At 33.0% G+C, this 26,922-nt stretch overlaps 1 protein-coding gene across 7 annotated transcripts in view; it reads right to left on the reverse strand.

Annotated features, from left to right (window-relative positions):
* Positions 1 to 1,022: 1,022 nt before the first annotated feature.
* Positions 1,023 to 26,922, reverse strand: part of Mvl (solute carrier family member malvolio) — a 188,118-nt gene continuing 162,218 nt past the window's right edge. For 6 of the 7 annotated variants that reach the window (XM_075354613.1, XM_075354885.1, XM_075354680.1 and 3 more), the window contains one exon: positions 1,023 to 1,508. In XM_075354613.1, coding sequence (XP_075210728.1) covers positions 1,469 to 1,508 — 40 coding nt within the window. In that variant the 3' untranslated portion in view covers positions 1,023 to 1,468. Of the gene's footprint in view, positions 1,509 to 11,332; positions 11,398 to 26,922 lie in introns of all 7 variants that reach the window. The other variant, XM_075354560.1, reaches the window with a different exon arrangement.

The following is a 26,922-nucleotide window of genomic DNA, read 5'->3' on the forward strand; positions in this document are numbered from 1 at the left end:
TTAAAAAAATAAATTAATATATAATTAGTAAAAGGTATATAGAAAAGAAACAGTAACTGATAATTATAGCATAAAATTAAAATTCTGTAGTTTTTATCCTTTGTTGTTCATTGTTAAGGTTTTCATGAAGGAAGAACATGAAATAAAAAGTATTTTTTATGTAAACAAAAAACATGCAAACTGTATAATTTGAACAAATCAAAACATTACAAACCACCTAAAAATATAAAATTGCACTCATCATAAATAATGATTTTTTTTAAAACATCACTGTTTCATTCAACAACACAACAGCATTTATTGCTGTAATCTTTTAAGAAGATAAATGCTAGACCAAAGTGATGTTTTTAAATCTCATTAAATGATACTGCAATTAATTTGTAAAACAAGAGCATGTATTGAGTATTGTGCAATGTGAAAAACATATTTATGGTGGCTATTATTAGTTATGTTCTTATATGGTGTAAATGCTAAAACATTCAAGATTTTTGTTATTATTATTCATGTTTTATACAAATTAAACAGTTGAGTGAATAGTAAAAAGATATTTATAAGAAATGTTGAATGTTTTTTATCTAAAACAGATTTAAAAGTAATAGAAATAAAAAATTCAGATTGATTCTAGTTTTATGACTGGTCCTTGACATGAGTGTGATCTGTATGTCTGTCGATTGTCTTCTTCCTATATATTTCCTATATAAAGTGAATTATCTCAGATTGTCAGCCACCACCTTCGATCCATCTGTGGTATCATTATGGTTCCTGTTTGGGGACTTATAAAAGCCAAACTGATAGCCAAGGTCTGAATATGTAAAGGTACATTTTATGGAAATGAGGTTTAGGTTCAATTTTTATTCTAAAGAATTTTCTACTTTATTGTAACAGATAAAAGCTTTTCTTACTTAAATATACTGTATGTATTCAGTACATTCATCAGGAAAATTTTTAAAATAAATATTTTAGATGAACTAGATATTAAAGGACAGAATAGTCATTTAGTGTGAAAATAATTTGACACAATAATTGTTATACTGATAACTGTTAAATTATAATAAATAAAATATTGCTAAACAGTTTTTTATCACTGTAAATAATACATTCTTCATAGACATTCAATATTGTAATGAGTAATACAACTAATGTTAACTTATAATACAATACTTACAATATCACTTTGTATACAATATGATACAAAGTTATTTTAATATAATACATGATAACCTTGTTTGTTTACACCCAGCTAATGTTTAACTGCTGTACAGTACTAATTTTCCTTATCAAATGTAATACGGTGAAAAAATCTTTATTTAATTAAAAATACAAATTTAAAATCACAGATAGCTAAGTTCTTTATATAAAAATAACAATCTCACTCAATAACTCCAGCAAATAGTCTGATAAATCGACATCTTTAAAACTCTTGATTTTTTTTTTTTAAACTGTCAGATAAATAAAATATTACCATGCATCAAGTACTCGGCTCAACAACACTAAATGTTGAATTATACCTGTAACAAATAAATATACTAAAATAATGTTTTTTGTTTTAAATTATTTAATAATAATTATATCTGACAAAATATAAAATATACCTGACAAATGAAGAGATGTTGCTGCAAATTTATGAAGAAAGAAACATTTAGAAAATATAGTTATGCCACATATCAAGGCACCCTGGAATAGTTGCTTTGATATTAGAAGGACAGGTAGGAATATATTACCCTGTGCAGGTAAGGGAATTATGGAAAACTGCATCAGACCAATCAAAGCAGCATATAATAAACCAGTTAGTCAGTGGTGTGAAATGTATATAAAAAAAACACACTCATATAAAAGTACATTTTATTTGCCATGAAAATATTTTTTGAAAGAATTCTGGCATCTTTTCTTGATCATGAATTAACTGCGTCCTTCAGTTCATTACCTGTGGTGAAATGAATACCTTCAACATTCCTGTTTAATTGCAAAAAATAAGTGAAAATTATTACTTCAAAAGAGCTTCACTGGTTGCGTGAGATTTGTGTGGCTGAGCATTATTGGCTCTGTGGATTGTACTTCCCTATGTATTCCACAGAACTTGCAGTCGACCTAGTTGCCACATATTCACATATGTGGAATACTAGAAAATGGTAGCAAGAGATTTTTTTGCAGAGGTCTCTTTTGAACTTTTTTGATTGTGTGAACCATAGTGCTGGTATTCCATGTTGTGTTTTCTTTTGGGTTGTAATGATGCACACAAGTTTTGTCTCCAGTCACAATATTGAAAAAGAAGTCATCTCGCTCATTGACAATTGCTGTTCACAACATTTTCCTCTTTTGTTGTTTTTTTCTTTGAGTTTGCATGTACCAATCATGAATAGATTATATGGTAGCCCAGTTGTGCGTGCAAATTGTTCTACCCAGTTCTACTCATTCTTTCAATATGCCAATCTGAATGACGGTTGTGTGATGCTACAATCATTTTGAATCAAATCATCCACTTCTTTAGTGCTTTTCAGTCACAGAAATTGGTCGACCAATGTGAGGTACATACTCAATACTTGCTTTACCAGCTTCTGATGGACAAAATTTTATTTTCTGTCTACTCACAGTACTTTGATCAACAAACCATAAAAATCTTTTAGATGACAATGAATGTTACTGGTATTGTCCCTTTTTTCTGCTGTTGAAAAGTCAGTCATTGCACAAAGTTTTAGACATGTTGACTGACATAGCAAGTGTATTAACAATGATGACTGACAAAAAAAAAGTATGGGCAAATGAGTTTTGGAATGTTAATAAAAGGAGAATGAAACTCCAAGATTGCAGCACCTGATTGCATTGTGCAACATTTTGTTCTCCAGTTACGTTCCAGTATGCATTGCATTTCAGCCACTACTTGTGTGCATACATAAATAAATGGCAGGTCCTGTGTTTGATTCCTGATGTATGGGAAAAAATTCTTCTAGTTGCACATTAAAAAAAACTGCAATGCAATGCTTTTTTTTTTTAAAAAAAAAGCATTTAATTTCAACACATTTGAAATTACTTTTTTAATCCAGTAAATGTTTTTGTAGGAGTATTAATCTAATTTAATCTTCTCTTACTGATTTTATTGCACTAAATGTGTAGCATAGTTCAGTCATTTTAGATTAAAAAAGTATTGTACAACAAATATTGTTATTCCGACTTTTCTTGCTTGGCATTAAAACCTATTTCTGAAAAGCTCATCAAGAATAATGAAATCATTTAATTAGTAACATGGTTCTTAAGAACATTATATGAAGTATCTTTTTTAAATAAAAGGTTTACTATGCCAGTTAAGTACACTAAAAGAAATTTTTATTAGATATAGTTAGCTGAGCTTGTATAAATGTTTTTTTAATTATATTTATAAAACAGAAATAAATGATATGTTATAATTGTAAATAATTATTTTTAAAATACCTTTAGAAACCCTAAAAATAATAAGTAAGCAAATTTTCATAAATATGTTCACTTTTACAATAAGAGTACGTTTGGTATAAATTAAGGTGTCAGAAAAGAAAAAGAAAAAAAGAGCTGATTAATAATAAACCACAAAGAAATTAAAACCAATTAAGATTAACCCATAACCAAAAACAATTAACTCTCACCAAATTAAGCATTTTTTAGTTTACTTACTTTTTTGATACCATAAAGTTCAAATTGTGTACAGATGGTATATGAAATGAGGTATTTTGAAATAACTGGTAAAAATAAATCTATTAATTTTTGTATAAATAAGAAATGAATAAAGTTGAAAATTTCATATAATTTTGTGATGAGCTACCTTACCTCATTTTGTACTAACTTCAACAGATTGAACAACTTAAATGATATTAAAGAGAAAATCAAAATTAAGTAAAAAATTCAATTTTCAATTAGAATTGATTAGACATTTAATCTAGAGCCAAAAATAATCTTGCTAAAGATTATTCATTCTGAAATATAAAAATTAAAACATTTTATTTCATAATTAAATACAACAGATTATAATTGTATTTATTTCACTCTCCCTAAATTCAATTGATCAGTGCAACTTGCACAGTAGTTTATTATTTACAATAATAAATCCAACCAATATAATAAACTCGGGTGTAGAATTAGAATGTACTGTTGGGAAATTATTGATAGTAAATAACAATAACAGCCTTTTTTCTTTTAACCTCTGTGATCACTGTTAGCTATTACTTCAGAGGATAAGATGAATGACAATTTTTGTGGTGTGTGAAAATTCCATGCCTAACCAAAATTCAAACCCTGGACCTTTGATTGAAAGGTCGAGACTCATGCCACGGAGGCCGGCAAATAACTAAGAATTCTAATTTTTTAACTTCTGCAGAGCCAAATTTTTATAATAAAACATTTTTAATAACCTACATTAAAATATAAGTTATAAACGCATTAAAATGTTTTCAGCTATCCTTTGACCACCTTTGGTGATGTGCTACTGATCTCCAATTAACATCGGCTGATATAATGGCTGGCACTTTTCCAATTGGGCAGATAGGCAACGAGTACTTACATGCACAAAGAGGGTGCTGTATCTTAATTACGTCTGTTCATTTAGTTTATAAAGATTGTGTATTTATCATTTCTTAACGTTTAAGAGTATGAATGAAGTTATGAAATAATAAATACACAATCTTGATTAACTAAATGAACTGACACAACTCATATTCACTACTTTTCATTTTGGGCTAATTAAAAAAAAACAAAAAAAAAACACAAGCAATAACATCAGATTACACTGGTATAAGTTCAGCATAATTTAATATTAATCAAAAATTATTAAAAATATTGATCAAGAGTTTGTTTTTTAATTTACAGAAAATAAACAACTGTTTTTAGAGAAAAAAAAAATTACTATTTTAAACATAATATTAACAAATGTTAACATATATGAATAAAGCTTTTTTTTTTACAAAATTTGAATAAAGATTGCAATCATTTTTCATCAAGCCAAGAATTTTTTTTATAGTATAATATTACTACTGTTAATGATCATCTAGATTAAAATACTTGCTTCCCTAGGATTAATGCAAAAGGCAGTCAGCTCTTTGCAACATTCTGTTGATTATAACAATAACAAAGAAATGTAACTATATAACTACTTTCAATGTAATAAAATAATTAAAAATGATCATTTTCAAATTACATAAAAATTGTGTTAATAAAAAATCTTTTCAGAGCTAGTTAAACAATCAGTGGGGTTACCAGTAGCACAGCTGTTAATGGCACACATCTTTAAAGTGGTTAAGAACTTTTTTGTTATATGGTTGAGTAATGTATTCTAAGTTCGAGATTTTCTGTATGCAATGTTTAAAATTTGCAGCTTTGATTAATACATATATTTGAATGGTGTAAGAGTATATAATATAATGAGTTTATAAGAGTAATGATTTTTGTAATGTGTGTTTTTCAGGAGCAACAATACAAGTAAAATTTTGCGTGAAACTGAGGAAAACTTTCATAGAACCTTTCATGTTTTGAAAAAGCCTGTGGAGATTATGCTCTGGGTCGTACGCAATGCTGCGAATGGTTTTCACAATTTTACAAGTGGTAGTCAGTCAATTTAAGATGACCCTTCACCAAGAAGGCCTTCGACTTCAATTGATGACACACATGTTCAGCAAATCAACGATCTGGTGCGTGCAAATCACCAACTGACTGTCAGAGAACTTGCACAAAAGGTTACAAGCTTGATTGGATCATACAATGACATTTTGACTGAAAAATTGAGCATACATCGAGTTACAGAAAAGTTTGTTCCTCGTTTGATGAATGAACAGCAGAAAGGACATACAGTGGACAATTGCCGGCAACTCCTTGTACAAGCTGATGACGATGAAACATTTGTGCAAAAGATCGTAATGGGAGACGAAAGCTGGGTTTATGGCTACAGCATTGAGTACTCACGAATGTGAGCATTTACAGTCTGTCCAACATAATAATATGTGCAACCATTAAAGTTTAATTTGTATACTTCTGAGTTTTGTGTTTATAATTGTATGCTTCATTAGTTTGCATTACGGTACTTATATTTTATTTGTGATATTTGAATGGTACAGTAAAATTATTTCCTGAAATATTGGCAATTTTGTGATTGATGAATTATTTACCATAAAAATCTGTCACCATTATCAAACCACAAATGAAAATTGAAAGCTTGTATAGTAAACCAATACAAACCATGCACTGAAAAAACATCTAACTAAGAGTATAAAAATTAATTATCTGTTTAATCCGGTCTGTTTAATCTTTAATAGACCGGATGATTAAAATTTACCAAAAAAAAAGATAACATGCCATAGATGGAAAATGTTCGATCATATACTTTATAATTAGCTTCAAAATGATCTTAAGTGCAATTTCTACATGATCTAAGTGGATTGGATCAGTAATAACTGTTAGTTTATTTAGTTGTCATTTAAAACTGTTCCAATGGGTAATCATTCTGCCTCACTCTGTTCCTTTAACTGAGATCATCTCTGTGCTTAGATCTGAACAGCTAGCAGTGAATCCTTGTTAGAGGGACTGCCTGTTAATAAGTGAGGCTGAGTATCACTGACAAAGCTTTGGCATGGTGCAATGGAACAATAAATTCAGCTCAATGAAGAAGGCAATGAGATACTACTTTATTCACATTCATCACTTTCTTTAGTAAGCCCAGTATGGGATGTTTCCTGGTAATGGCTTGTTGCTACATGCTGTTCTTACTATCAGCAAATGCGATGCTAGCCGGTAGATGTTGAGGGAACTTGCATACAGGCGAGTTAATACCACTGGAAACCAGTGATAATTGCAACGTTTTACACCAGTCGAATAACCTTTAAGGGTTAATAAGATTTTCACGGTAATCTGAACAATTATTATCATTATTATAATTGTAATCGTAATTATGAATTCATTAAATAAAAATTAATAATTAAAATGAAACTTGTAGCGGAAAGAGTACAAGCAGAATTCGGAGATGAACTTCAACTATGTGAGAACATGTACAAAGAAAGCGAGTGGGAGCATTTTCCCAGATTGTTACTTGTAGCTCAATTGTTACTAGTCAATTTTAACTGGAGAGGTTCCAGCAGACCTTTCAGTCTCCTCGCGTCGTTTTTGAAAATGAAAATGAAGATTAATTGTTGTAAAAATAAATGTTGTGCTTTAAATAAATTATAAAAACTGCACCACACTTTTATTTTTATTACTTTTAATTTTAAAATTTAATAATTATTACATTTATATTTTTATTTATTAGATATTTATGTAATTTATTTTTTACTTTTCAGTGCATTCTTATATTTGTTAATATATTTTTTTGTTCAAAATTCTCAGTTTGATTTAATTCTTAACTTTTTAGAGGGTTTTTCTAATTTGTTAATGTTAATATTAGTTAAATAAAAGCTTTTTTAAAAAATCATCTTTTATATGTAATCAAATATATTTTTGTAATTTTTTTTGTATTTTTTTCACATCAGCTAGTGGTGAAGTTTGTGTTTTCTGGTGCAGTTTTAAGTGTTTATGTATGTATATATATATATAAAATGATTTTTCATAAAACCTAGAACGGTCTTTTTTGATTGAACTAGTCTTCTTGATTTTTGGTGCAGTTTTAAGCCGCAACTCTCCGACTATTTGCAATAGTCGGAGAGTTGCGGCTTGTCTGTTAGAATCGGACCGAGCTTCCCTGAACGGCAGAAGAACTAATATTAATATTAGTTAAATAAAAGCTTTTTAAAAAATAATTTTTTATATGTAATCAAATATATTTTTGTAATTTTTTTTGTGTTTTTTATAAGACTAAAAAGTAAAAATATTTATTTTTACACATCGAAGTTACATACGTGTACCAAATTTCAATCATTTTCATACGGTAGTTCATGAGAAATGAAAATTTTCAACTAAATGCATGAATTAGCGTAGGGGTAGCGCCTGGTGGCGTGTCATATCAAATTCCGACACCGTAGTGCTGTATTGTCATCGAAGTTACTTACAACATACGTGTACCAAATTTCATTGATTTTCATACGATAGATCAAGATATAGCAGTTGCAAGATTTGATTATTCCTAAAGCGAGTTAAATGAAAGTTTTTAAAAAATGAGCCAGAATAATCTTTTTTTTTGAGGTAATCCTTTATGAATGATACAAAATTTCTTTTTTATGGTGTATTCATGAAATACAAGGTAACAACATTAACATTTAATTAAATTTGTGTAATTATTACAGAAAGTCTCAAATTTAATTATATTTTTGAGATTTTCTTCTGCATCTAGTGGAATAAAGAATTGGCTGTTAACTCCTTTAACTTTTAGAAAATTTATAATCTTAATTAAATGTACAATAAAATCTCACTGATTCGGAACTTCTATAATTCATACAAATCTTTCTCCAACATTACTTTCATTAAACATTTCTGAGAGTTGAACTATATACTTTTAATTAAATATAATATTCTGAATATTTTAAAAGCATTTGGAAATAGTATTATAGTACTATATCTAAATATATATACACACACACAGAGAGCATCTCAAAAAGTTCTCCCGACACTTTCATAATCTATTTTACTCGTGAAAATAATGGAAAAAATTCATATAAACAAAAATCGAATGTAAGATGTTCCAGAACCATATTTGCAATAATTCTTGAGACTGGGGTGCAGCTGCACCATTACCATTACACATACCCAAAATTAATAACATTATCATCGTATTCCTCTATTGTAAATAAGAACGGTATTACTTTAATGGCAAACCGATCACGTTCAAACTAAAATTCACAGAAAGCCTTCGTTAACGACATTACAGTTCACAATACCCGATATATTAATGTACTTTTCAGAATTATTTCAACACTAATACAGTATTGCACATTGTTTATCAGCTGTTATTTTGTTGCAAACTTTGAATAATAATTTTTAAAATAATTTATTGTAATTCTGTCACTAATACAAAAAAATGATCTAAGTCATTTTTATTTATCTGTTTTTACAGTTGTTATATAATCTTCGGTTTTTTTAAAATCTTTTAACAACGATTTTTAAAAGTAAATCTTGATTTTACAAATGTTTCATATCATCAAAAAAGAATTTGGTTTTTGTTTACATTAAATAAACACTTTTTAAACAAACCAAAAATTCAAACTTTTCTAACCTTTTTTTTGTTTTATTCAATTTTGTTCTGAATTATTCTCTATAAGTTTTGTTTAAAATTTTTGTGTTTTTTAACAAAGTTATTGTATGTCAAATATAAAAAATAATTTTTAATCCAATTTATTGGATTTTCACCCCAGATTTCTCAAAACACTACAGCAGATACAGTTCTCGGGCCTATTTTATTTCACTTTTCAAGTCATAAACCAAAAGAAATCAATAATTGTGCCCCTTAATTAATGTCCTAAAAATTTTAGTATGACTTCATTTTACTGAGGTAGCTGAAATCTGAGTGAAATCGTTCACTTGCCTTAACTAGCAAATGAAGCATTTTAGGACATATGTTTATGCGAGCTTATTCCATTATTTTCAAGATTAGAATAGGCTATGAAAGTCCCAGAAGAACTTTGTACACTCAACTTATTTGCTTAAGTTGAGTGTACTATACTGCAATTACTGTATTAATTTATATTGACAAGTCTTAAATAGATGTTCCAAAATAACAAGTAACTGTAAGTATTGTAACAAGTACTACTACATAATAAATAAATGCAGTGGTGGTTTGCCTATGAAAATAGAAAGCTGTGGTTAATTTAAACACTTTTAAATGTGCTACTAAAATGAATCATAAATTAGAATAACCAATATGGATTCTGGAAACGAATTTCTATTCATGGTGCCCCTAATATTTTTTTTAAGTTCAGATTTTGATTGAGCACTAACAATGTGTATGCTACTGTGTTTTTTTTTGTGTAAAATATGAGAAGCACTCAAAACGTCATCTACCTAGGGATGTTGTGAGTTACACTGAGATGTGTTTCATACTTATTTGTAGTTCATATTATGTGTGCTATGACCTAATTGTGACTGCATTTCTTTTACAAGTGTTGATGCAGTAGTCCTCCGAAGACTTGTGGAAGCAACCACATCTGCTAGAAAGTGGACAAATTGGTTATAGAAGATAGGGTTGCAATACTTGCTACAGAATGTGGGGTGTCCAAAGGAACCATTATAATAACACTTCAATACCATTTACACATGACAAAAGTTAGTTCTCAATGGGTCCCATGAAATCTCACACCGCATCAGAAGCAATGTCGTGCGGAGAACTTGCAGCTGCGTGAAAGGAATCCTATGGATTTTTCCAGCGGGTTGGTAACTGGTGATGAAACATGGGTTTATTACTGGGATCCTGAGACCAAACAAGAGTCCATGCAGTAGAAACACAAAGGATCCCCAACACCCAAAAAATTCAAGACCCAGCCATCAGCTGGGAAGATCATAGCCACAAATGCTTGGGATAATGAGGGAATTTTGTTAATTGAATACATGGAGCACAAGCAGATAATGTCTACGTTGAGTATCTTCAGAATCTACGGGCAGCAATAAAGGAAAAACAGTAAGAGAAGCTAGCCAAGGGTGTATGCTTTTGCATGATAATACTCCAGTCTACTCATCACATGTTGCAAAGCAAACATTGAGGGAGTGTGGATTTCAAGAACTTCCTCACCTTCCCTACGGTCTGGACCTGGCCTCCAGTGAGTTTTTCCTGTTCAGAAACCTCAAGAAAAACCTTTGGGGCAGACGTTTTTACAACTCTTTAACTCTTTCGTGTTCAACTCTTTAAGTTAACTTAAGTAAAAAAAAAATTCAAACTGATTTATAAAGTGATATGTGTAAATATTTGTTACAATATGAATGTTAAATAACTTAATTAAAAAAAACAGGTATTGAATTAATTATTTTGTTTCATTCATTATTTATTTGTATTAATTAATTTACTTGGAACTCTTCATAAAAATTATATATACAGTCCTTTCCTAAAAAATTAAAAGTTTAATTTATTGTTTATAATATTTCATAGAAAGAGATACAATTTGTAGTATTTTTTAGTGTTTTTAAACTGCAGTACAAAGTAATAACTTTAATTACTTATAAGACCTTCAATCATTTATTCAAATTCACAAAGTTACACAGGTGAATGTTATTCAAAATGACCACCGGTTTTTAACATAAATATAAAAGAAATTAAATCTTTTAAAGTGTTCTATAATTAAAATATTCAGAAATTCATACTGGACTTTGTCTACACCGGTTTGAATTAGTGAGGTTTTAGTGTAATTCAACAAATACAATTTCACTTCTTTATTAGACTTAAATACACAACTTTACATCCACCCACCTGTAAAATTAAGTACAAAAATCTTCCAGATGTTTTAGATACCCTGATGTTGCGGATCATCCAAGCTGCATAAGAGAGAGAATAGGAAAGAATTATTAAGAAAGCATAATTTACAAAACAAAGAATCCATGTTAACACACTTGTAGTGAATAAAACATACTTTTGCAGTGTATTTCGATAAAACAATAACAAACACAAAATTCCATTAGTGAATAAAAAACTAACATGTACTTACAAACACAAAACTTGAAAAACAGCGCACCAAACTAAATTTTATGATATAGGGTTCAGCAAAAGTTACTGATACATAACCACTTGTATTATTTGTTTTTATTAATGATACAAAAGTTAAAGCAGAATGAAAAAAACACATGCAACAAAAAATATTAAAAACATTAGATGTATGTGAGAAGAATATGTTAAAATGACTGACAATGAATTGAAAAATTATAAGAAAGATAACCAATATAAAGAAAAAGAAATCAGTTAAAAAAATTACATATTCAATTACATCATTAACAATACTATTTAATGTTCCAGTTATACTGCAACAATAATATTTAATAGAATCCATCAAAAGTAAAATCTCCACACTGATCAGAAATAATCAAAAAACGATTAGCAGTAATGAAATAACTACTATCATAATCACCAAGAACAAAAATAGCCATTATCCTTATTATTCTTTTCAGAATATTGAGGAATTTTAATTACACTTCTCTACCTCAGAATTAATAAGTGTCTAAATTTTACACATAAATCATTCTTATCGATCAGTACCTATGTTCTGTACCTGAATCAAAATGTCACCATAAAACTTTCATGGGCTAAGTGCAAAAAGAACTGGATAATTGTGATTGGTTTTACTGTACGACTTGAAAATATTTATATTTTATTTTAGTTTATTTGGTTTTATATTGACCAAATAAAATTTTATATAATCCTCAAAGTTTACGAATGTTCTTAGTAACGTTAGTAACCATGTAGTGGTGCTCTTGGGTAAAAGAATAAATTGCCTTAAACAATAGCAGTCCTCTGTGGGTTGAATGTCTCCTTCCTCTTCCATTATCTTTTCTCTCTGGTAAGGAAGAAGGACCTATAAAGTGCAAGCTGGGCCAGTTGATCTGGATCCATATATGATGTCTGGCTCACACCTTCTGGTAGTTAGCAGGGCAGCTGCCTCTTTATTGAAGCTTAATAGAATAGCAACCTGTGTACCTATTTAAGCATTTGTTTTCTAGTGTTTTGAGGAAGGCTAAAAATGCAGCAACTTACAATAATTTATGAGTGATATGCACAAATCTAATGCTGTGATGATAACAATACAAGAATTACTGTCATACTAAAATAACCAATTAAATACTTAATTTATAAAATCCTGAATGTAGCTGAACGTAATAAGATAAAAAAACAAAAAAAAACTTTAAAAATAACAGGACTTTGGTTATACTTTATTAATTACAAAAAAAGTAAGCTTAAAATTTTGTCTTTGTGCAGTCAAAGCCAGATGAAGGATGGTAAGGTAATGACAGTGGTTTGTTTTTAATTGGTTCCAACTTTAGAAAGTTAAAATTTAGAAAAAAACAGAACAAAATTTTATAACTTTTTTTGCACTGCAGCTATTTTTGAAGTCTGTTTTTTTCATAAGATAAATTTTAGAATTTGGGTAGACTAACAAAAAACACTGCTTGCAAAAGCCTGCATCTTTATAAAAACAAAAAAAGGACGTAGAGAAGTAGCATAAGGATTTTATAACAAAGTAACAGAAGGTTTGATCTAAAGCATTTCAAACATGTAATATGAGAATACCCATTACACTTTTGGCTTAAATTTACCAACTTTCTTTTTTGAATTTTTGCAACGAATATCTGCTGAATATCAGAATGATGTCTATTGTAAATACAAATGCTATAACTGAATACTACATACAATGGTATGGTGAAAAAAATGCAAAATATTGTCAAATTGTCTATGAAAACTTTGTATTTTACATAAAAAAATCTTCTACCAACATTAGGTAAAAAAAATCTTACAATGGAACAATCAGTGTAACTTGCTCTATAAAATAAAACAGGTTCATTAAAATTAGTTCATTTACTAGTAAGGCTTTTATGCATATATTTTTTGAATTTATTTTTCTGAATATGCTGAAGTCATGATCTGTAAAATTAGCAAAATCTCATCTGATGATTTTTTTTGGTTGTGCTAATTGAAAACAGGAGGTGGTTGATCAGTGGAAGCTCTGATTTTTTTTAATCAAAATTTAACAAAATTGTTTCTCATGCCTTGTTAACTGGCATGAGTTAACATGTTACTATTCCAAATAGTAAACATTTTATATATTTTTGTTAGTAATAGTTAAGCATTATATTTTTTTTTAATTGTTAAAAATAAAAAAAAGTCTTTTTATAAAGAATTGTTTTTAAACTTAATCTTTTATACTATCCTCATTGAAAAAGAAGGCTGCAATTTAAAACATCAAAATATTGAAATTACCTATCAATATTAAACAAACTGAAGTGAATCTCCTGAGTGAAAGAATATAATTTTGTTTTATTTTATTAGGTGTTTTTTTCCTGGCACTGGGTATGATTTGAGAATGTGAAATGGAAAAGGAAGATGTATTTAAACCGACGAGGGTGCTGGCGAGATCGCTGACACGGGTAGAGTGTGCCAGTTCGACAATGAAAGGTGACAGTGGCCATTGAGCCTGTTTAGGAGGGAGCCAAACAACTGCTGACAAAGAAAGGGTATGAACACGGCGAGAAGAGAGCAGAGTGAGACAGGCCAGAAATCCACAAGAAGGCTCTTAAATTGGATAGAGTGAAGGCTCTGGACATTCTTGATCTCGTTGCTCGACTTCAGATGATGTCTAAGGAATTTGAGGATGGGGTAGTAAAAAACACCAGTAAGACATTCAAGCTAGTACAGAGAGTTGGCCAATTTGGTTGGGGACTTCGTAGCATATCAGAAGGAGAAGCCGACATGGGCAGATTGTGCCACTCAGGCTGTTAGGGAGGTTAGTCAGAATAAGGTGTTGCAACTAATGGAGGATGGAGTGCACAATGATGATCTAGATGAATTAATTATCATGTGATGTTATACCTACATGATCGAGAAGAAGGAGACCTGTTTTGGTAAATGTGACGATGATGTGGCAGTCATCCTTGACCTCGCGAAGTCGAAGGGTGCCTTTGCGGCCTCTCTTTATAAAACGGTCCCTGAGGTTAGAGTCCGAATGACTGGGTGACAGTTGACCACTGGCCAATTGCCAGCTTCCACAAAGGTGCTTCTGGGGAGAGTTCAGAGGGGTCGGACAGGACAATTTTTGTCTTAGTTTTGGATTCCTCGATGGATGAGAGGGAGAGACTCATGCAGTTGAAGAATGGTATTAGAGGCATTTTCACTAATGCGAGGAGTGATGTGGTATTTGTTGTAGAGGAGGATGTGTTTGTGCTCCCATGTAGGAAGCTGGTGGAGTACTCAGTTAGGAGGATGCACTGGTTCATGTATATACATGTACGAAGGACTCTGCAGAAGGAAGTGGGAAGATCAGAACCTAAGATCTCCTTGAAAACGGTGATTATAAAGGCGATTGAAGTGGGTCGCAAATATACTGATGTGCTGAAGGACCATAAGACTAAAGTTAAGGGGGAGTCCTCAGAGTTGCTATCGGTCCGTAAGGGCAGGAATGAGAAGGTTCTAATTTGGATATGGATTGAATTTGGATGAGGGATGCAGCCTGCTTACTCTGGCACTCAGGTGGCGACCTTGATGGTGCCAAACACTAAGACGGATATATGATTGAAGAAGAGCAAGATAGTGGTGGATTGGGTCTTCTGCAGGGTGTCTCTTAGCATCAGTGAGAAAAGGTGCTATAAATGATGGGACATGGGGCATACAGATGCTAAATGTCAAGAGCCTCGCAGTTGCTGCTTCAACTGCGGAAAGGAGGGACGCTTAAAGGCAGGCAGCAGGAAACCCATGACCTGCAAGAAGTGTGGTGCAGAGCGCTACCAATTTGGCAGCCCTCAATGCAAGTCATGAAGATTCTGCAACTGAACACAAATCGCTGCTGCCAGTTGCATGACCTGCTGTGGACTATGGCTGGGGACATGGAAGTGGATTTTTTCTAATTCTCCGATCCTAATTGTCAGGCTGTTGCCGACAATAGATGGTACAAGGATCTAGGGGGCACTTGTGCAATCATTACGGTAACCAGTCGACTGGGCGTCGTCAACTGGGGAAGAGGTAAGGGATTTGTATGGGTGACAGTGGCAGGAATTACATGTTACAGTTGCTATGTCTCCCCTAACATACCCATAGGTTAAGAAGAGTATCTATCCGAGGAAGGAGAAGGGGGTGACGCTGCGAATGAGGAGGCGGCCTTAAGGTTACGACAGTTCAGGAGGGTGCTTAAAAAGGCCACTGCAGACGCTAAGAAGGAAAAATAGTGTGAGTTATGCACAGAATTGGATGTACGGTGGATCAGCTGATGCGAGCTCTGCGAATGCATTTCCTTGGGAAGAGAAATGGAACAGGCGAGAAATCGTGGCCAGAGAGATGGGTGACTGTGGCAGGGTTTACATGTTACAGTTGCTATGTCTTCCCTAACATACCCATAGGTTAAGAAGAGTATCTATCCGAGGAATGAGAAGGAGGTGACGCTGCGAATGAGGAGGCGGCCTTAAGGTTACGACAGTTCAGGAGGGTGCTTAAAAAGGCCATTGCAGACGCTAAGAAGGAAAAATAGTGTGAGTTATGTACAGAATTGGATGTACGGTGGATCAGCTGATGCGAGCTCTGCGAATGCATTTCCTTGGGAGGAGAAATGGAACATATGAGAAATCGTGGCCGGAGAGATCCTGAGATTCACAATGGAGGAGTTGGAATATGCTGTCAACAAGCTTAGACTCCACAAGGGTCCGGGACCGGACGGGGTTATGGCAGAGGTGTTAAAAATTATGGCAGAGGGGTCCCCTTTGTCATTTCTTGAGGCGTTCAATCAGGCCTATCTTGTGAGGTCATGCCGGGCAGCTGGAAAACGGCCACGCTGATCATGGTGCCTAAGGTGGGAGGTGTTTATCAACCTATATCCCTAATTAATTTTGTTTGAAAGATCTATGAGGCTTACCTGGCTAAAAGACTTGGCCTGGAATTGGAGCGGCGTGGTGGACTGTCCAAGAGATAATATGGTTTCAGGAAGGGGCGGTCTACTATGGATGCAACAGTTAGAGTTTTGGAGATTGGAGACACAGTTGGGAGATACTGGTGTTTATTACAGTAAATATTGAAAAAACTTTCAATACTATTGGTTGGAATGCTATTTTGGACTCACTTGTGGACAGGAAGATTTCTCCCTACCTGATCAGAATTATGAGTACTTGACAGGTAGCGAGATGCTGATAACCTCTGATGAGGGTGAGGAAATTGTCGTAACCATGGAGAAAGGGGTGCCCCAGGGATCAATTCTGGCCTCCCTATTATGGAATGTGGCATATGACAGCCTCCCAGGTGTTGAGGTCCAGCAGGAGTGTAGTTACTTGCCTATGTGGATGACCTCACCATTATGGCGACGGGAAGAAGCGCTAGTGAGGTTAAGCTCCGAGCCAACCAAGCCCTGGTAGTGGTGGACTGGATAAAGGCTAGAGGGCTCATAAGCCTAGAATGAACCAGATTATGAGAAGAAGGAGGATCCACAGGATATTCATTGAATTGGAAGGAACAGAAGTGACCACCTCGGAGAGAGCGAGGTATCTTGGTGTCTGGATGGATCATATGAGGGTTTAAGGTACATATTGATGAGATGTGCAAGAAAGTGGAGAAGGTGTCATCAGCGGTCTCTAGGTTGATGAGGAAGGTCGATGGCCCACACGTTTCAGAAGACTGATAGCATCCACAGCGGTCTTGGTCATCTTATGCGCAGCTCCGGTATGGTTTCAATATCTGAATGTTAAGCATAATTGTACTAAGATACACAGCATTTATAGACTTGCGCTGCGTGTGGCCATGGTATACCGATTGATGTTGCTTGAGGCTGTCCTCATGATATCTGGTATGACTCCGATTGATATGCTGGCAGAGGAGTGGGCAGATAGATACCGAAGTATGGAATGCGGCCACTACTGGCAGGCGGACACATTGATTAATACCATCTGTCAGGACTTGGCTTAACAAGCGGCAAGTGGAAGTGGATTTTTGGATGACACAGTGGCTCACGGGGCTTGGGCCATTCAATGACTATCTCCATGCAAGAGAGAGACAGGAGACACTGACATGTGTACTGCCTTGAAAGAGATGATGTGGAACACCTATTTTTAATGTGTTCAAGATGGGCTACAGAGTGGTCGTTTGATGGAATGGTCTCCCCAGAGGAGGTCATGAAATATATGTTGGCTTCAAGTGAGAAATGTAACATTTGTTGGCACGGTTTAAAGATATATTCCCTCGGAAGCTTGCAGAAGAGGAGAGGTAGTTGGGTGGTTTTCGGTGGAAGGTCAGCCTTCGGGGGTGGGCAGCAGGGGTCCAACAGGATTGCTGCTTCTGGGTGCCCCTGGGGGACATTGGAAGCCGTTTCTTGATGTCAGCACTGGGTTTGCCTCCATGCCAGACAGAGATAGGAGACATAAACTGGTGTGTACTGCCATGATAGAGAGAATGTGGAACATGCATTTTTAACGTGTCCAAATTGGGCTGCAGAGCAACTGTTGAAGGAATGGTCTCCCTGAGGGATGTTATGGAACATATGTTGGCCATGCGTGAGAAATGGAACACCTGTGCTGCAAGGTTTAAAGATGTACTCTCCTGGAAGCTTGTAGAAGAGGTGAGACAATTGGGTGGTGTTTAGGCAGAGTGATGGTGGAAGACCAGCCTTCAAGGGTGGGTAGCAGGAGTCCAACTGGATCGTCATGCTGGGTGCCCCTGGAGGACGCTGGAAGTTGTTGCTTGACGTCGACACTGGTGAGTCTGTGGACATGTGCGATGATGATGCAATACCCTTTGGGTGGTTCTATCACAGAGTTGTGTGAGAGGGGTTTTTAGTGGGTCCCTGTCTCAGCAGGACACCCCCCCATACCCAGCAGTATGGGCAGCTAGGCATCTGTCTGGTTGCAGATTTTCCCTCCTCTGACCCCCCAAAAAAAAGTATGCAGACAGAAAATGGTAAATAGTAATCATGCCTATCTGCATACCTGTAAGATTCAAGGTAAATAAAACATTAAATCAGAAGAACCTTTAAAAGTGAAATAGTATAATTTGTTTAATGCTATAATGAAAAAAAATTATACTACTTTTTTTTATACAAATAAAGTGATTTTTTACATTATGTGATATGTTACCTGTTGAAGTAGATTCTGGAATTTAAAACCCTACTGAAATTCATAAACATGTATATGATTCTCTGAAAATTAGACTGCAGTACACTCATACATTTCAGCCTAGTGGTGCGTCACCTAGTTGTTTGGTTTCCAAACAACTTGATTGGTAGTAATGAAACTAAATCTTACACAACCAGAATCCAAAACTTGGTTCAAATTTTAAATAAATATTTACATCACTTTTAAATAAATATTTTATTTACACTGGAACATAATTATTATACACTGTTTAGATCAAGTAATGAAAGGGTATGAAAGCTATATAAATATCTGTATAGGGTGTTTATAGGAATAAATATTTTTATAGTAAAATTTAGTATATACGTCATAATGTGGATTGGTTCTTGGAAAAGTGATTGTTGTCATTATGATGGTAATTCTGGGCATGGCTGGAGATTGAATAATGTTTTGATTTCTGAATTCAAATCTTCATCTTTTTAAGGATCTTTAGGTTTATGCAGGATGATTTATTTACTGATGTATCACATTATCACAACATTTAGCTGGACAGCAGTCTACTTAGTTATACAGACACACTTTGTAAACATTCTAGTATTGTTCAAAGATTCATTATATATATTCCTTCCGTAGTTTCATTTTGTTTTTTTTAATGATTTACAGCTACTGTTTGATGTGTTAGAGAATAAATGTGACAAGGAAGCATGTGACCATCCAGTGACAAAGTTTGACTCCACTATGAAAAAACAAACTATACACCAAACTACATTTTGGCTAGAAAGTGAGGAATTAATTTATAAACTGAGCCTCTCATATTTGCTGTTCAACCTTTGTGAACATCTGACAAATTAGGCTAGGGGTTCTTAGCGCATGAGTTTTGCCATACCGATAATGTGGTATGAACTAAAAGAGAATTCATCCAACTATTACTTCTACATTCTTTCTTATTTGTGTCCTCTCCCATTGCCAGATGTTGAGGTGACTTCTATATTACAAGGATAAAATGAATAAGTAGTAAACCCTTTAGTACATACAATAAGGTACCCAAATTTGCTACATACTGTGAGACCAATACCCCACAGAGATGACTTACCTATACCACATCCTCTCATACATATAACTGTAGGTGAATCAAAAGATGAAGCAGCTATCGAAGTTCAAAAATGAGGAGCAAGGTGATCCTATTTTTGAAAGCAGGTACCTCTTCCTGTGGACCTCTTCTGATAACTAAATGTAAATTAAATGACCTTGTTCCGGACTTGAAATTTTCCAAAAAAGGCTAAGCTTTTGCATTCTAGGTTGAAAGGCAGTAATCTCTTTCAGAATGACACTAACATGCATTTGTTTAGTACTTTGTAAGGAGTTTTTAAGATTCCTAGTCTGGAAGAAATGATTTAGTATACTGCAGAAATATCTGCACTATAATTGATGTACTTGGCCACACATAAAACTGCAGACTGTTCATTGATTTTTCAAAAACTAGTTTGAAGGTTGTACTCTTCTGTGAGTACATCTGTGCTCATTACTAACATAAAGAAAATATATAAAAGTATTAAAATCCAGCTAGAAAAATTTCAGCATGACAAGTATTGTTGACCTATATGTTGCAATTTAAGAGATTGCATTGTTAATGATTTTGAAACTTGGGTATAGTAATTTTGTTGTTTCTTGTATAATTGGGAGAGCAGGGATTGACATGGTTCTTCTGCCTTCATTTTATACAAATTTAAGACTTTTCAAAGATTTTGTTAAGGTGATGGATAAAAATAATGCCGGGTTTCTTTATTTGAATAAAAAAAATTTCCTTGTATTACTGATGCTAAAATCAAGAAATGAACTTTGTGGGCTCACAAGAACTTTGATTAAAGTTGAAAAATTGGAAGATCTATTAAGATAAGTTAATGATAAATGATTTAGATAAAAATCAGCATAAGGATCATTCAAAAGTGCTATGAAAGATATTTTAAGCCACAAAATATGGTAAGATTGTGGGTCAACTGTTAGTCATACATAATATGGGGTGTAATATGTCCCTTAAAGTTCATTTCCTGAAATCTTGAGATACACTTGAATTTCTTCCTATATAATCTTGGTGCTCTCAGTGACAAACAAAGAGAGAATTTCCACCAAGATAGATGGAAAACAGTGGAAAAGATATTAGCGAAATATCCCTAATATTCTGTAAGAAAGTTAGCCGATTACTGTTGGATGCTAAAATAGATATTTCAGATAGCAAACACAGAAGGAAAATAACAATTACATATTTTATATAAGATGAGTAGTAGTAATATTTGAATCTAAATATATATATATTTCTTTCATGTTTAACTTGTAAGTCACCAAAAACCATTGATCAGGTCAATAAGAAAACTTATTTACATATTAGAATTCAACTAAAAAGAACTAGTAGGATTAGATATTTTTCCTCTTGTGTTAAAATAGTTTAATCTTGTTTTCCACTGCATTATTTAAAATATCAATAATCCTCTAACAATATCTTCTACATATCATTAAAATAATATAAATTATTTTTATAATTATTAATTACAAATGAAATAGAAGAGTAGATATTCTTGTTTGTATTTTAATGTTTACATAGAATGATTAATTTAAATTATATTAAATAATATTATTTCCAACTATCCATTTATCAGGTTTCTATAATTGTTTAATAAATTTGGTTTCTTTTTGGGCAAGGGAACTAATTAATATTGTAATTAACTAGTTCAAGATTCAATGACTCCAGTGGCTTCCTGTATTTTTCAGGCTTCATTAATTCTTTAATTGATATAGTTTATACTTTTCATAATTACCTCCGACAGCTAACTGTCAGAAAGTGTGTTTTTCAACCAAAAACTATGCACTTAATCCCCTTAATCAATTACAGATCTGAAAATGTTATATGAATTTTGAAATAGTGTCTGAAATGATTAAATTTTGATGAGAATACCCCATATGAATATGGCAGTATGCCATGGTGTCACTGCTAGTCATGGCACGCAACCACTCTTTCATGTACGAGCTGTGATCAAAAAATATGGTGAATAATTTTTTATTAAAAAAAGTAATAAGGTTACATAGAATTCGATTTAATCTCCTTCAAAGTACTGTCCTTGGCTAGCAATGCACTTATCCCAACATTGACTCCATGACTGGAGGTATTTCTGGAAGGCATCTTTCGTAAGGGCTTTGAGCTGCTTGGTCGTGGCCCTCTCAATGTCAGCAATGTTGTCAAAACGTTTTCCTTTAAGCACAGTTTTAATTTTTGGGAAGAGCCAAAAGTCGCATGGTGCTAAATCCGGTGAGTATGGCGGATGTGGACAGACAGGAACACTTTTTTCGGCCAAAAACTCGCGAATGAGAAGCGAGGTATGACACGGCGCATTGTCGTGGTGAAGAAGGAAGCCATTGGTCCATTTTTCTGGTCACTTTCTTCGTACGTCATTTTGCAAACGTTGCAGTACACCCTTATAAAATTCAGAGTTTACAGTTGTTCCCCTTGGAACAAACTCTGATCGCACTATGCCTTCACTATCGAAAAAAAACAACGAGCATGACCTTGATGTTGGATTTTGACTGATGTATCTTTTTAGGGCGAGGAGATGAACTGGTTTTCCATTGGGAACTCTGCATTTTGGTCTCAGGGTCATAGCCATAGACCCAACTTTCATCTCCAGTTACAATTTTGGTCATGAAGTCCGGATCTGGATGAAGACAACCCTTCAATTCCGTGCAAATTGATACACGATTTTCCTTCTGTTCATCACTCAAAAGTCTGGGAACAAATTTTGCACTCACTCGTCTCATTTGCAATTCATTAGTTAAAATGTTTTGAATGGATCGGTACGAGATGTTAAGGTCTTCCGATAGCTCTCGAATAGCCATTCGCCTGTTTGAACGAACCATTGTTTCCACCACTTTTTGCACATTTTCAACTGTTTTTGAGGTTACTGGACGTCCCGCACGCTGCTCATCTTCAACAGACTCATTTCCGTTTTTAAATCGGTCATACCACTTGTACACAGTCTTTAAAGTTACCACATTATCGTCGTACACCGATTTTAACATTTTGTGAGCTTCTTTGGCACTCTTTTGCAACTTAAAACAAAACTTAATGTTAATGCGTTGTTCAAAATCCATGTTGCGCGACAGACACGATAAACACAACCTCACTCTAGCGGCTCTGGCAGCTGACTGGCAAGCTCGAACGTGTTACAACTTGTCCCTGCCTGTCTCAGTTGATCACGCTATTGGACAAATTACAGCATATGGATGTAGCGTCGGCAGTTGCCGCTATAAAAATTCATTCATCGTATTTTTTTATCACACCTTGTATGTGTGCAAACCAACTCATAATTACCGACTTTTTTGTCACTGGGAGTTCTTAAAATTACTTTTTTTTTATTATGTTGAGCACTGCTATATATATGAACAACTGCAGAAAGTACATATAATTGTTTAAATTCAAGAGATAGATCAATGTAAAATAGTGTTCTTTCAACTATATTTTTGGCCAAGTGTGTGGCATGACCAGCACATACAGCTGGGTGACTCAATGTAATAAAGTCTTCTTTGTTTTGCATTTCACATGCCATGTCGTTGTGCAATCAATATTCAAAATATTTTTATTTAATATTTAGCGATACTCAATCAAGTATATCATTTAACCCTTAACATACTATTTGTATTGAACATTATTTAATATACTGTTATTTGGAGTTAAAAGAAAATAGTAGGTAATAATCTAAAAAAACTGACTATTATAATTTTAAATGACTTTTAAATATTTTTATAATTATTATTAATCATGTGTAAAATTAAATCTGTAAAACTGTACTAACATTCATTTTTTTCAAGCATAACTCTTTTTTACTGCTTGCTAGATTAAAATTTTACTATATTATAATGAATCCCCATTCAAAGGTTAATTTTAATTTTTCCCATTTTTACATGCAGCCACTGTTTATCTGCAATTCTTGAAAGGGCTTTTTTACACAATTCTATTACACAAGTCACCTTACATAGACATTCTGGTAGTTGAAACAAGTTGTTTTTTACTTCTTTATAGTGGTTTATGGAAAATCAATACATAAATTGGTGGTAAATTGCCAATACTTTTTTTTTGAGTTGCATTAAAAAATTATCGCTGTTCATTTGATTTTGATAAAACCAATATGATATGTCAACTTGCCACATTAACGTAACATTTGGGATAAAACTCTTTTCTCAACTGGCATAAAGAATTATTAGCTTCTCTCTATTTTTGAAACTATCTTGCACAATTCTTTCTTGGAATTATTAAACTGACAATTTTCAGTTACATGACTAAAAGTATAAGATTCATCAATAAATAATAGGTGTTCTCTCATCATGATCCTTTCAAATAATTTACAAGTGTGTAAAATTTAAATCTTTTCAATAATTATACTATTACTGTTTTAAACTTTTCCATCAAAAGTCAAGTAATTTAAAATTTGTAGTGTTTCAACCACTACAGATTCCACTTTTGAAAGTTAATGTCATTTAATAAAATTCATGAATTGACCACACACCAGTCGAAATCATCTAATTTCTAATTATTTTTTTTTTAATCATCATCTAATTTTTTTTAAACTGGTGTTTGAAATAACATTCTCTATCTAGAGATGAACCCTTTTTTCTTTGTGATATTTTTAACTTACTAATTGAAACAATTTGAAAGTATATTTTTTTCTTAAGTTTTCATTGTACAGTTTCTTTTTACATACTGATATATCTACAGTATTATTTTTCATTACTGATAATATACTACAAAAAAATTGAAATTAGTAATTGAAACTAAAAACAGCATACTGATAATGTATGTTACAAAAATTTTATTTTAGGTTGTACAGTATTCTGGGAATTAATTAGTAAAATGGAAGAAAGTGCATCAGTTGCACAATTTTTATCCAAGAAGGGAAGAGATGCAAGGGATAGAATAGAATTATTACGAAAAATAGTAAAATAATACTTAAAGAGGGAAAGGAGTCAGTCTTTGGGAGACAGATTATTGTATACACAGTATGTCTGAAAAGTTCCCAAACTAAATTAAATAAAAATACAGATTCAAAGATAAACGAATTTACTTACAACAGCCCTCAACACAGAACCTTTCTCTAGTTATACACTCGTTGCAGTGCCAGCAGAGCTTGTCAAACACTCTGGAGAAATCACTTCTGGGGAGATTGCCTTCAATTGCTCAGTGCAAGCCCTTTGGATAACCAGAATGTCATTGAAAAAGCAGCCTTTCATCTTCAACTTGAGTTTCAGGAACAGAAAATAGTCTGCTGGAGTCAAGTTGGGTGGGATAAGACGGTGATTTGATTTGCAATATAATAACATGTTAAAACTGTTACCATGTGTGTCAGCAGAGCATTGTTGTGCAAGAGAGTTCAACTGCCTGGATCCCTGTACTCAGGCTGGATTTGATGAATGTGATGCACCAGATGTTTCATTACTTCCAAATAGAATTTAGAATTCACGATTTGACAAGCTGGGACAAATTCATGATGAATCAGGCCCTTTGAGTCGAAGAATGCAATCAACATCGTTTCAACTCTTGATTTTTGCTGCCCGACTTTCACCGGTCTTTGTGCTCCAGGATTCAACCAAGCAGCAGATTGATGCTTAGTTTGCAGATCATACATGAAGCACCAGCTTTCATCCCTAGTTACAACTGTATGCAAAAAATTCAGGTCGCTACCGGCAGTTTCAACAAAGTCTTGAGCGCAAGAAAGACCTGTTTTTGTTCTTCAGACAAGAAATGTGGAACAAAACGAGAATACACCTTTTGGCAGTTATTTTTTCTGTTAGAATTGTACGTATGTTTAATACACAATGTTTACTAAACATTGTACCAATGTTTAGTGCTTCTACTGTGGCCTAAAGGGTAAGATGAGGTTGTTTGAGCAGGAGCGCAAGCAATTTTGCAATGTTTTCGTTGTGAACAGCTGTTGACAGCCACCCACTTCATTCATTGTCATCCAACGACTCTCTACTGTATTTAAACCACTTCCACCACATGTATGTTGTAGTATAAGATGCGGCTTCAACACCGAATACTTGCTGTATCATAGAATAAGTTTCAAAGGATTTCTGAAGTTGAACACAAAATTTTACTGGGTTTCTCTGTTCCATGTGGCAAGCTCAAACAAGGTCACGCGAACACAATGTATGTGGTCGAATATAACTCGAGAATGGACTGACGAAACGAGATGAATTTTGTACATACACTTGTTAGCCACCCATCGTACTACATAGTTCCCTGGTTGTTCAAGAGATGGCATTACTTATATTGACTACAGAAATTTAGTTTGGGAACTTTTCAGACCTACTGTGTAAAACAGGAAGCATCTATTTAAATAAACACTGAATGCATAGAATAAATGGTTTAAATTTGAAGGAAGAAGGTAAGAATATTACTTCTCAATGACAGTTTTATCTTATGAAAATAATTTAAGTAACAGGATCGGATAAAATGACCAAAAAATAAACTGACATCTATAAATGTGTTCACAGAATGCACTATAGGTGACACCGCACAAATTGACGCAATATTTTAATTCATGGTAAACATTTGCTGATATGCACCTGTCAATAATGCTTTATGTTGCAATGATATGTGCTTTTAAATAATGAGACTAATACACATAACTTATCTCTTCCCAAGGTTTATAATTGTTATTTTTAGGAACAAACTTACATTTGAAGCTACCTTAAAATTGTATGGTTCAAACAAGAATCAATAAACACCTTAGCAAAAATAAATAAATAAAAGCGGAATAAAAAATGTAGAGTAATTATAGCAAAAGTAATTAAATTTCAGAAGTATTATGACTACTCATTTATTGATATTGCAAAATATGATAACTTGTAAAATAAGATTTAACTTAATATAGTAACAATTATAATAATGATACCTTTGATGTAAACTATATTCAATAACAAATATGACACTTGTAAACAAATAAAAACAAATTTAAAAAACTGAAATGTGATGAATGAATTAAAGCTAATCTTTAAAAATTAAAATCAAAATATGGTAATATAATCAGCAAACAGTTAAAATGTATTTTACAATAAAAAAAAATACATAACAAAAAGATACAACTGACATTTATAAAAAAAAACAAAGGTAAATTTCTGTAAAAAAAAAAGACACTCATTTTACAACATATAATTAATGCATTAATTCATCAAAAAAAAAAAAATTGATTGCTCAAGAGAAACAAAGCA

This window comes from Lycorma delicatula, chromosome 1, assembly GCF_047948215.1.
Source record: "Lycorma delicatula isolate Av1 chromosome 1, ASM4794821v1, whole genome shotgun sequence".
In the NCBI taxonomy this organism is placed as follows: domain Eukaryota; kingdom Metazoa; phylum Arthropoda; class Insecta; order Hemiptera; family Fulgoridae; genus Lycorma; species Lycorma delicatula.